The sequence below is a fragment of the Podarcis gaigeae genome (genome assembly GCF_964106915.1).
Source record: "Podarcis gaigeae genome assembly, chromosome: 7".
NCBI lineage: Eukaryota > Metazoa > Chordata > Lepidosauria > Squamata > Lacertidae > Podarcis > Podarcis gaigeae.
The window spans coordinates 10,526,146-10,538,212 of record NC_139683.1 but is presented as its reverse complement, the minus strand read 5'-3'; the positions used below and the strand labels follow the sequence as shown (position 1 = coordinate 10,538,212).

At 44.3% G+C, this 12,067-nt stretch overlaps 2 protein-coding genes and 1 long non-coding RNA gene across 10 annotated transcripts in view; 2 read left to right on the top strand and 1 right to left on the bottom strand.

Annotated features, from left to right (window-relative positions):
• CCN4 (cellular communication network factor 4) overlaps positions 1-2,931 on the top strand; it is a 30,405-nt gene extending 27,474 nt beyond the window's left edge. Inside the window, exons 4-5 of the mRNA XM_083749334.1 lie at positions 854-1,047; positions 2,606-2,931. Coding sequence (XP_083605460.1) covers positions 854-1,047; positions 2,606-2,905 — 494 coding nt within the window. The 3' untranslated portion in view covers positions 2,906-2,931. The remainder of the gene's footprint in view (positions 1-853; positions 1,048-2,605) is intronic.
• The window catches only part of LOC310849341, a 462,163-nt gene that overhangs the window by 30,543 nt on the left and 419,553 nt on the right, over positions 1-12,067 (top strand). The gene's annotated exons all lie outside the window — the stretch shown is intronic.
• The window catches only part of NDRG1 (N-myc downstream regulated 1), an 83,864-nt gene continuing 82,079 nt past the window's right edge, over positions 10,283-12,067 (bottom strand). For all 8 annotated transcript variants that reach the window (XM_083749286.1, XM_083749288.1, XM_083749291.1 and 5 more), the window contains exon 16: positions 10,283-11,928. In XM_083749286.1, coding sequence (XP_083605412.1) covers positions 11,663-11,928 — 266 coding nt within the window. In that variant the 3' untranslated portion in view covers positions 10,283-11,662. The remainder of the gene's footprint in view (positions 11,929-12,067) is intronic.

Sequence of the window (12,067 nt, the reverse complement as noted above, 5' to 3'; positions counted from 1 at the left end):
CCCTTCGGGCGAAACAGGGGAATATCTAGGAATCCTTGTCTCGTCTGCCTGTGCCAGCATCTACCAGTGCCAGTTTCTTTTGTCTGCCAACCCAATCATCTTCATTAGACACTTAGAAGATTATTTCATGCCACTCTTCTAAGCAATACGACAGACAGAAAAATACAAGAGAAGATGAAAAAATTAGAAAAGAATGTACTACAGCACTGACAATATAGGACTTGTATTTTGTACATACTGGACTTGGTGGTCAACTGGAAAGCTACATTTTAATATATTATGTCACAATGTTGATTTTGACATTATAAGAAGCTGTATCTAATTTTTGAGAAGTAAAGGTAAAGGGACCCCTGACCATTAGGTCCAGTCGTGACCGATTCTGGGGTTGCGGCGATCATCTTGCTTTACTGGCCAAGGTACAGCTTCTGAGTTATGTGGCCAGCATGACTAAGCCGCTTCTGGCAATCCAGAGCAGTGCACGGAAACGCCGTTTACCTTCCTGCCAGAGTGGTACCTATTTATCTACTTGCACTTTAACGTGCTTTCGAACTGCTAGGTTGGCAGGAGCAGGGACTGAGCAATGGGAGCTCACCCCGTTGCGGGGATTCGAACCGCCGACCTTCTGATCAGCAAGTCCTAGGCTCTGTGGTTTAACCCAGAGTGCCACCCGCACCCCCTTTTGAGAAGCAGTTGCTAGTAAATAGCTTTGCAATTGTTACTATATGGCCTATTATATTTATGTTTTTTTTCCAATTAGAGCAGTTTAAAAGCCATTTCCTCTTCACAGGGAATTCCTGAGGCTGGCGCATAAGCTCACCTAATGCCATGTGTTCCTTTCCTCTCTTTTTTACAGTTTACGAAGGGGAAATTGAGTCATGGCAGAAAAACTGCATCCTCCACACCTCTTCCTGGAGTCCCTGCTCGAAGACCTGCGGGATGGGCACGTCCCAAAGAATCACGAACGAGAACGACCAGTGCCGTCTGACAAAAGAGAGCCGGCTCTGTAACATGCGCCCATGTGAAGAGGACATCGCCAAGCACATTAAGGTATGGGATAATACAGGCAGAAATCCTCCTTGTTGCTCTTGCTTCACCACATTAAGCACACTAAGGTACTGCTTGTAGGATTGCTCTCGTTTCCCCATCCACCCACAAGAAGCTCCCACAATTTCTCCGCAACAGCCACTAGTTTTTTATGGCATCTCCAGATGACGCCATTTCTACAGTAAGTCCTTGGCTTCTAAGTGTTTTTCCGCATTCCCTTCCCAGGTGTGGTCACTTCCTTATTTACTTAAAGGTAAAGAGACCCCTGACCGTTAGGTCCAGTCATGGCTGACTCTGGGGTTGGGGCGCTCATCTCGCTTTATTGGCCAAGGGAGTCAGCGTACAGCTACCGGGTCATGTGGCCAGCATGACTAAGCCGCTGCTGGTGAACCAGAGCAGCACACAGAAACACCATTTACCTTTTCGCCAGAGTGGTACCTATTTATCTACTTGCACTTGGACGTGGTTTCAGACTGCAGGAGCAGGGACCGAGCAACGGGAGCTCACCCCGTCACGGGGATTCGAACCGCCGACCTTCTGATCAGCAAGTCCTAGGCTCTGTGGTTTAACCCACAGTGCCACCCGCGTCCCTTATTTACTTAGGCTATCCAATTGCAGCTCTATCCTGTCCAAAGAGATGGACAACATGATGAGGCTTCAGGGAATCAGCTTCCTCCCCCCCCCCCTTTGGCAGTAGATAAGCAGAACAAAGAGAAAGGACACTCTTACCAGTTAGAAACTTTGATGATCACAGAGAGAGAACAAAGAATCCATTGCTAGGAATGACGGTGCTCCTAATTAAGGGTTTCACCCACTTCCTCCCTAGTCACCCACGTCACTACCGCATCTTGTAACCTGATCTCACAACCACTGTGCTTTCTGTGCCGCCACCTTATCTGCTCTTCTTGACATTGTGCTGAGCGGTGAATGCTTTCCAGCGACAGTGAGTCTGTTAACTGTCTCTCTCCCAGTGCTTCTCCTCCTAGCTGTTCCCCATTCAGTATTTCCCAGCTTCTGCCTTCTGAACTATGTCCCTCTGCAAACCGCTGTTCCAAATCTATACTGTGGGAAGATTCAGGATCCGGAGCAGGAGCAGGAGGAGGGAGAGGCTCCCACCATTCCTCCTCAGTGCAGCCCTCCTCAGCACGGTCCCTGACATGGAAGCACAGAGGCTTCTGGGAGTTGTGGTTTTAATCAAGGGGTTTTGCAACTGGGAACGAAGACTACATAACCCAGGGATAGTCTACCTGTAAACCTCTAGATGTTGTTGGATGCTAGCCAGCATGGCCAATGGTCAGCGATGAAGAGAGCTGAGAGTTTCTAGCACTTTCCAGCCTCTTCATAGTTCTTGGAGAAGTTTTATTCTGTTTTCAAAGTTTTGTTCTGTTTTTAATGTTCTGCTGAAAGCCGCCCAGAGTGGCTGGGGAAACCCAGCCAGATGGGCGAGGTAGAAATAATAAATTGTTATGAGTATTATTATTACTGGAAGCGTAAATAAAAATTTTTAATCGGTCGAGTTGATTGCTGTCATCTCTCTCTCTCTCTCTCATGTTGTTTCTAGCCTGGAAAGAAATGCTTAGCAGTGTACAGGAGGCAGGAACTGATGAACTATACTATGTCTGGATGCGTGAGCAAGGCAGCTTACCGGCCGAAATACTGCGGCGTCTGTGTGGACAATCGCTGCTGTACTCCGTACAAGTCAAAGACCATCGACGTGAGCTTCGAGTGCCCGGATGGGACCGGGTTCTCCAAGAAAGTCATGTGGATCAACGCCTGTTTTTGCAACCTGAGCTGCAAGAGCCCCAACGACATTTTCGCTGACTTAGCTCATTATCACGATTACTCCGAAGTTGCTAATTAAGTTGGCTGGGTATGATGGCATGCGCAGGGAGGGAGGGAGGGAGGGAGGGAGGCGAGCAAGAGGGGACTACTACGTTTTATTGCTCTGATTTTACAGAGGGTTGAAAATAAAAGAGAATCTTCCGTCTGCTGTATGTGAAAGCAAAACCATTTATTGATTTAAATCCTTTTTTTTCTGTCCTGGCCTAAGTCTGCGTTGATTCATCCTGTCATTTTAAATGCTTTTTTAACAAGAGGATTTTCTGCAGAATGCCCTGGTTCTCAAATATTTTCTGTTCTCCGGGCTGCAGTGTAGACCTTTTGAATTATTATTTCCTTTGAAGCAGAGGTTGGATGGCCATCTGTCATGGATGCTTTAGCTGAGATTCCTGCATTGCAGGGGGGTGGACTAGATGACCCCAGGGTCCCTTCCAACTCTAAGATTCCATTACTCTTTTTAAAGTGCAGGGCTTCATCTACATAAAACACTTCTTGCCCGTTTACAGGGGTACCTTGGTTTCCAACCATAATCTGTTCCGGAGGTCCATTTGTAAACCAAAACAGGTTGTAACCCAAGGCACACTTTCACCAAAAATTTTTTGTTCATTATCCAAAAAAAATGGGTTGTAATCCAAAAAAAGGTTGCAAACCGGGACACACACTTCCTGGTTTGAAGTGTTTGTAATCCAAAACGTATGCAAACCAAGGTACCACTGTATTTTCTTTAAACAGGATTTCTATACTGCTTAATCCTCAAAACCTCTAAATGCTTCACATTATATAGAGATTAAAACGTACCCATTAAATCAGATGTTAAAAACAAGTTGGCTTATAAATATAAATAAGATCAGCCATTTTTCACACAAACTTTCGTTTAAAAAAAAATACATATTAAACGGCATGCCAAATTTGCATGTGTGGGTTGGCTCGCCAACCACAAACTTGACCACAAACTTGACATGAGCCAACAGTGTGACGCAGCAGCTAAAAAAGCCAATGCAATTCTGGGCTGCATCAATAGGGGTATAGCATCTAGATCAAGGGAAGTAATAGTGCCACTGTATTCTGCTCTGGTCAGACCTCACCTGGAGTACTGTGTCCAGTTCTGGGCACCACAGTTCAAGAAGGACACTGACAAACTGGAACGTGTCCAGAGGAGGGCAACCAAAATGGTCAAAGGCTTGGAAACAATGCCTTATGAGGAACGGCTAAGGGAGCTGGGCATGTTTAGCCTGGAGAAGAGGAGGTTAAGGGGTGATATGATAACCATGTTCAAATATATAAAATGATGTCACATAGAGGAGGGAGAAAGGTTGTTTTCTGCTGCTCCAGAGAAGCAGACAGGGAGCAATGGATCCAAACTACAAGAAAGAAGATTCCACCTAAACATTAGGAAGGACTTCCTGACAGTAAGAGCTGTTCGGCAGTGGAATTTGCTGCCAAGGAGTGTGGTGGAGTCTCCTTCTTTGGAGGTCTTTAAGCAGAGGCTTGACAACCATATATCAGGAGTGCTCTGATGCTGTTTCCTGCTTGGCAGGGGGTTGGACTCAATGGCCCTTGTGGTCTCTTCCAACTCTATGATTCTATGATTCTATGAAACTACAATGTTTTTAGCAGGTGCTGAAACTAGTACAGCAAAGACACCCGTCTAGTATCAATGGGCAGGGAGTTCCAGAGCGTACTTGCAACCACAGTGAAGGGTCGATTCCTTGCACCTAGCACAAGTTGGGTAGCACTTCCCCAGTGACTTGGGCCAACTCTCTTTGTGAGCTTACAGGGCATGCTGCTCTTGTGAAACACCCGCTCAGCTCAGTAGAAGAAGCAAGTCCAAATCACCACAGACTTTGTACGATGAAAGACAAGCTGTGAAGCTTTGTGTATTCAGGAAATATGATGTCCAACACTGAACAGTGATTCCGGATATTGACTACTGTTTCGTAGAATTCTTCATCAGCGTGGTGGGAGGATATAGAATTGCTTCAGAAACCCATCTTATTTCAAATGAATGTATGTCAACGAAAATATCAAATGCTGTGGAACAGTGCTCATGTAATAATGTAGTCACTGCTTCTTACACGCATGTGTTTGGCCACTGTGAGAACAGGGCACTGGACTAAATGGGCCATTGGCTCGATCCTGCAGAATCAGGTTATGTTCTTACCCAAGAGCCTTTAAACTGGAGACACCGGTGCCTAAACAATGTGCAAAACTTCTGTGGGCTTGGCCATCTCTTAGGGAACAGATTCAGCCCAAAGTGCTGCAGTCAGGTGTAGGGAAACCAAACTATACGATCAAGAGATGATGCGGGAATATTCCAGTGGCTGGAGAATTGCGTTTAAGGGATGGAACAGCCTGTGATCTGAGGAGAGTCTGGCAGCAGAAGAGGCACCACAATTATCTCATGCTACACAGACTTCTCAACAAAGCGTTGCCCAAGCAGGGCGCAGTCCCTATTCATTGAGTTCTGAAAGTCCCTATTGTGAGATGGCGCATGACGGTCACATTGTGCAATGGGCAGCTACGAGCGACCCAGAAGAACAAAATGCCTCTTCAAAATCTGCACGGCAAACAATGCTCCCAAGGTGAGATGGTACAGAAAAGGGGAAAACATTGAGGAGGCCAGGATTGGGTTAAGTGGGAAATGCCTCCCTCAAAAGGAGGTTGGAGACAGACAAAGGTTTGCGAGAGGGTTCAAAGTGGTTGTTGAGAAGGGACACTTATTCCCATGTTGCACAGAGCTCTTTTGTGCTTTCCTTGTGTCTCAGGCTAAACGGGGTTTTGGAAATGAATGGGGCAGGCAGCTACTGAAATTGGATTTAAGGTTGCCCTTAAAGGAAACTCTTCCTAAGTCACACTTCCAGAAACAACAAGTGCTGGACTACTGCAAATTTAAAGGTGCGGTTCTCCAGCCAAGCGGTGTGTACAGAAATGTCTATATCAGGATAAAGTGCACGTAATGATGCATATTATAGTGAAAATAACACAAAAAGGTATTCTATTTAGGGAACACTAATTGCAAGCTGTGGAAGTTGTGTGGAACATTTGGGTTCCAAAGAATGTTCGCAAACCAGAACACCCCCTTCTGGGTTTGCGACATTAGGGAACAAAAACAAGGTATGTTTTTGGAATCCAAGTTATGGCTGTATAAACTCTTACCCTGCCCTGACTGATCCCGCAATGGGGGGTTGTTAAAAGCAACTAAGGCAGTATCTCCTGTGGCTCCCCACAGCTTTCTGCCCCAAACACAGCAGGTCGATTCATTTATCATGGAATCCAAAGGTGCCCTTCAGCAGGGCAAATGTAGCTTCCGTTAGACCATCACAAGAGGCTGACCCCAATCGTAACCTCCTGCTGGGTACTTCCAGGCACGAGTCACGCAGACTGTCCTCCTTTGCCTGGGCAGGAATAGGATTTGGTCCGTGTCAAATGTGGGTCTGCCAACAAGGCTTCGGTGTTCACGTCACGCTGCCTTGCCAAGGGCTTTTCACAGCAGCAGGTGTGTGCCCAGTTATCTCAAGGAGGATTTGATTGCATCCTGCCCCATCTTAAAGCTAAGCTGCTTACAGAACGAGCCGGGCCCATGTAGACGGGACAATTATCTGTATCTGGGACAAGGCTCAGAAATAGCATAATGTACGCTTGGCGAAAGCGTCACATTGTGGCAGCTTGTTCTAAGCAGACGGCACATGTGAACGTGCTTCTCCTCTTCTGTACCTGAGCTGCCCCCCACAGCAGTAGAGTTCTGTCACGAAGAGGTTTGGTTCCAAACTACAAGAAAGAAGATTCCACCTAAACATTAGGAAGAACTTCCTGACAGTAAGAGCTGTTTGACAGTGGAATTTGCTGCCAAGGAGTGTGGTGGAGTCTCCTTCTTTGGAGGTCTTTAAGCAGAGGCTTGACAACCATATGTCAGGAGTGCTCTGATGGTGTTTCCTGCTTGGCAGGGGGTTGGACTCGATGGCCCTTGTGGTCTCTTCCAACTCTATGATTCTATGATTCTAGGTGGGCTTCGTCAAACAGGTAGATTTTTAGAAACAAAACGGATGGAGAAAGGAAAACTCTCCTGCCTTGTCAGGAATACATTCAAAATTAAGGTTCTTGAAAGATCCAGGCTTCAATTGGATAAATTAATGTATCCATGCATAAGTCAAATGTGTGTTGATCTGTCAGCATGCAACACCGGCCACACCCCAGGAAATGGCTTTGACTGGATGGCTAAAGCAGCTCAGGACACCTGATTGATTGGACAAAACAAATGAAATACCGTGAAAATCCCTGAAACGAGAAGTAATCGACTATAAATATTATCTTGTGGAAATCAACTAGTCTTTAACATCAGCAGTAACATCTAGACCACGGGAGCATTTCAGCCCTGTTCTTGAGTTTGTTCAAATCTAAAACAGCTTTATCTTGTATTCCTTTCTTTGAATTTGTGCCACTTAGGTTTTTAAACATTTTTGTAAAAGCAGCACTAGAATTTTCACAGTTGAGTCCTTAACCCTTTATTATTGTGCTTTGCTTTCTTCAAGTTGAGCTTTGTTTAAAACTTGCTATTTAGGTTTTCAAACTTTTTTTGTAAATTCAGTATTAGAAACTGTACTTTTGAGTCCTCAATCCTTTATTACTGTGCTTGCCTTACCTAGGCCGAGCTAGGATTATAATACGTCAGAATTTTGGGAGTTCTACCCTTGTTTGAATTTTGCTCATTTAAAGTTTAGGATTTTTCTATTTCCTTCTGAGGAAACTGAATAGTTCAGTGAAACGAGGTTTGTAGCCAGCATCCCGTTAAGGCTTTGTTCTATTTTAGGTTTATCTAATTTTTTCCTTAAGCTTTTTTAATTTAAATATTTCGTTGATTTCCACAAGTTAATATTTATAGTCGATTACTTCTTGTTTCAGGGATTTTCACGGTATTTCATTTGTTTTGTGCAATTTCTCAGTTCTGTGTAAACCCTACACAAATCCAGAATTGATTCCTATGATGGTTGCATGGCATCTTGTAGGTCTCATTCTGGCAACTGCTGCAGCTGGGCTGGTGCCAAATGCATTGCTCTGCTTTCCTTTGGACCAAGTCAGGGAGGTTGAGAGGTGGGTCTTGTCGTCAGGGCACCACTATCGCTCAGCCCAGACACTGAGGTCCACCTCCAAGGGTCTTCTGCTGCTTCCCTCACTGCGAGAAGTTAAAGGCTAAGGGCCTTCTCGGTAGTAGCACCCTCCCTGTGAAACACCCTCCCATAGACATCAAGGAGATAAAAGGACTACACAACTTTTAGAAGACATCTGAAGGCAGCCCTGTATCAGGTTTTAAATGTTTGATGTTTTATTATGTTTTTATATATGCTGCAAGCTGCCCAGCGTGGGGAAAGCCAGCCAGATGGGCAGGGTATAAATAATGTTTTTATGGTGATGCCCAGGCTTGCATCCTGGGGAGGTCACTTAGGTGCTGCTAACAGTGATTTAACGTCACCCCAGAGGCGCACTCCATTGTTTCTTGAGGCAGTCAGGTTCCAGCAACATTGCTAGATAAGGCAATTTGCATGTGGATTGTCCCATATTTATTCTCTGGCTCCCCCAGATTGGGCTGATAAGGACTTTTCTCAGTGTAGACTAGGGTTGGGGGACCTGAACCCCTCCAGCTACTGCTGGACTCCCATTCCTATATTCACTGACCGTTGGTGACGCTAGTTGGAGCTGCTGCTAGTTGGGAGTCCAACAGCTAGAAGGCCATAGGTCCCCAGATGTTCTTGAACTACAACTCTCATTATCCCTGACCACTCACCATGCTGGCTAGGAATGATGGCTACTGCAGTGCAATGTCTGAGAAAGGATGCTGTAGACAAATCTGAGCTAGATCCACTCGTGACCTGACTCTAGACAGGACAGCTTCCTACGACCAACCCTATTGTAAATCACTTTAAGATGTCACCTAGGAAATTATTCATAAATGAAATCAGTCGTGATTCTCAAGGTTGTCTTCTTCCCAGTTGAAGTTAATGGTTGCACATGCTGCCTTCAACATAGCCAGATCCACCCAAATTATGCACATCCCTGATTTTCCTGTGTCACTGCAAAAGGTGCATATCCCAGTGTTCATGCAAGGCCTGGCGAGTTTGGAGGTTGCCTTGGGCCTGGTCACCCTAACCTACAGGTGGCGAAGAGTAAATATAAATGTGGTTGTGGGGAAAGTCTTCCATAGCAGAATACATGCTATGCTTGGAAAAGGTCCCATCAGCAGGTAGGTGGGAACAACTCCTACCCGACACCTTGGAGAACCAGCACCTGTCGATGCAGACTGTATATCATTCAGTATCTTGTTTCCAACCTGTCAACTGGATACTTCTGGATCCAGAACCCACAAACTTATTTCCAACACCTGACTGTCAGTATCCGACTCTGTATATGGGCATTCTGTTTAGCATTGTGGCCAACGGCCATAGGTATAGTTTTATCAATATGCCCAACTAGTGGCCAACATCACTTCTCAGGGTATGCAGTAAATTCCAAAAATGTGCTGTCAACTAGTACTTCCACTTTTCTGTTTTGAAACTACCACCAATTTCCTTCGTTGAGTGACCCACCATTATAGTAACATGGGCTGGGGACAGAGAGAAATCTATTTGCTCAGCCTGTCCAATTCATATTACCTGCTTTCATAACCATTTTTTTAAAAAGCAAAAGCTAACTAGTCCAAATGCGTTAGGCTTTGCATTTCACAAGTCATTTTATTGGTCTTTTCTATACCCTTTCCTATGTTCTATCCTCTTTTAGATGGGTCAACCAGAACTGCAGCCATTTTATATGAAGGAAATTAGGGTCATGCTTTTTCTCTTCTTTTACACTGCTGCCAACTAAGTTGACATTTACAGCAAGCTGTCCATCAAACAGCCATGTTACTTTTTCCTGGCCAGAAACAGCAAATCTCACACCATCAGCATTAAAATATGAAATTCTCAACATCAACACGCTTTACACTTGCTTATATTAACCAGGCAACACAATTTTGTTTCCCAGTTTGGATAGTTCTGACTACTCTGGATCTTGAATAATTTTTTGTTATCGGCAAACTTATCTATGGCATGGCTCACCCAATCCAGGTCATTTTAAAAGTACTATCAAGCTCCAGTACAGAACTAATTTCTCCGCAATGTGAAAATGGTCCATTTATCTGCTTCCTGATGTTTAACCCATTGATGATCCATAAGAGAATGCATTCAAGGCAGTTTAAGTGATCCATACGAGTAGTGAGGTGCATTTTCAACCACCAGAGGTGGACTTTTTGTTGTGTAGGATCAACTGAAGTGCAGGGCCAACTGAAGTTGGAGAGTCAAACTCATTGGTTTTTAATCCTTATCTCAAAGATCACCATCATTTTCAGGACACAAAATAGATGCAAAACCACTGCAAAGTTACAAATTTATTTTTGAAATAAATACAAATAATTCATTAATAAACTTTTCTGAAATAGACAAGTTTCACCTCTCAATTACCATCTGTTCCTCCTCTCCGTGAACCACCTAAGAAACTCTGCAGTTGTCATTTTAAAAATAGGTGATTTGCCTACACTAGAGTTTAGTTCTCTTTGAAATACCAAAGATATTCAGGTGTAGAGATGCTTGATGTTTTAAATGCTTGATACTCCAAAATCATGAACCATATTACAAATTGTGAAGTAGCAAATAGAAAGCCAGTGAAAAATAATCTGTAAAAAACAACAACCATTCTATGCTGGAAATCTGTTGCGATGCCCACTGCTCCCCAAAATGCAGCTCTGCAGACATCAGGAAAGGCTGCAGAATCAATACACCTCTACATTCACAGTCATCAAAATCTCCATTGCAGTCATGCACTTCTCGCTCATGAATAGTGTGGAAAGTATGCATCCAGCACTAGGTCTTAATCCTGAAATGGTAAAGGGCTGACCAACCTGGCAGCTGACTATAGAGCACTTTATAATCATTACACAACTTTTCCACCTTCTAAGACAATTTACTGCTGGTCCCCCAACCACCACACGCATTACCCTAAGTGGCCACAAGGCCAACTGATTTTGTCATCTCCAAACATCCTTTTGAGGTCCAAAACGTAAGACCAAGTGCTGGCGTACTTTTGACAATAATTTGAACCTTGGCCTTTACTTGCTCAAGCAGTTTTAGTTCTAAAAGGAGAAAGACTGCCGCTAAATCGCATGAAGGCTTAAGATTTTGTTTGCCTGAAATGGCAATACATTCCCTATTTTAATTATATATATATATAATCAGGTAGGAAAACAGGCCTTGAACACTACTCACAAGGCCAGAGACAAAATCTCATTCGATTAATATGTACAGATTTGAGTAAATCCACCTTCAACCTGACTTTCAGACTTTTTCTAAAAGTCTCAAGTCATGCATTGTTTCCCCCAAAGCAAATTATTTAAAATAACAATGGGAAAGGGCTTTTTTTTAATAGTGTAAAAAAGGGAGGGGGGCAAGAGATGGATCATCTTCAAAGGCTTTGTTTCTGAACAAGATCCTAGGTAGCTTAGGTTTCAATCTTGGTGATCAAATGCTGTTAGCTTCACCACTGGACAAGTTTTAAAGCAATCTAGAATTAGTTGGAGAACAGAATAGCAGCAACCTCTGTTAAGGGAACAGAGAAACTTGAGATGCCTGCTTTATTGGTCCCTGCTGAACTCTAGGTGGGGGACAGAGTCATGTGTTACAGAAAACACTTTAGGTTAAGTATCAAGATACACAGTAGGTGGTGGTTAGGTCTCACTTCCAATTCAAGCCCCTTTCATTTAACAAGAAACTTCCATCGACTTGGGGCTGGGCTGCTCAGTGTTGTTTGCAGAGTTGGGAGTGAGCTCAATGTGAGTGTCAGTGTGAGCACGACTCCGGACGTTATCGCCAGTGTGGGACCTGCTCCTGGCACCCTCGCCAGTGTGGGCTCTGCTGCGGTTTCCTTCGCCAGTGTGGGACCTGCTCCTGCCCCCTTCAAGGGAGGAGACGCTGGAACCAGATGCTGTGCGGGATCTCATCAGTCTGGTCATGCTTGCAGAAGGCACTGCAAAGGAAATGCAAGAGACGGGTGAAGATTAAAAGAAAAAAGAAAAAGTCCTCCGGTATTGGTTAATGCAAATTATGAAGATCGGTGACCAGAACAGGCAACACACAAGACAGAAAATTAGATATGGAAGTGCATG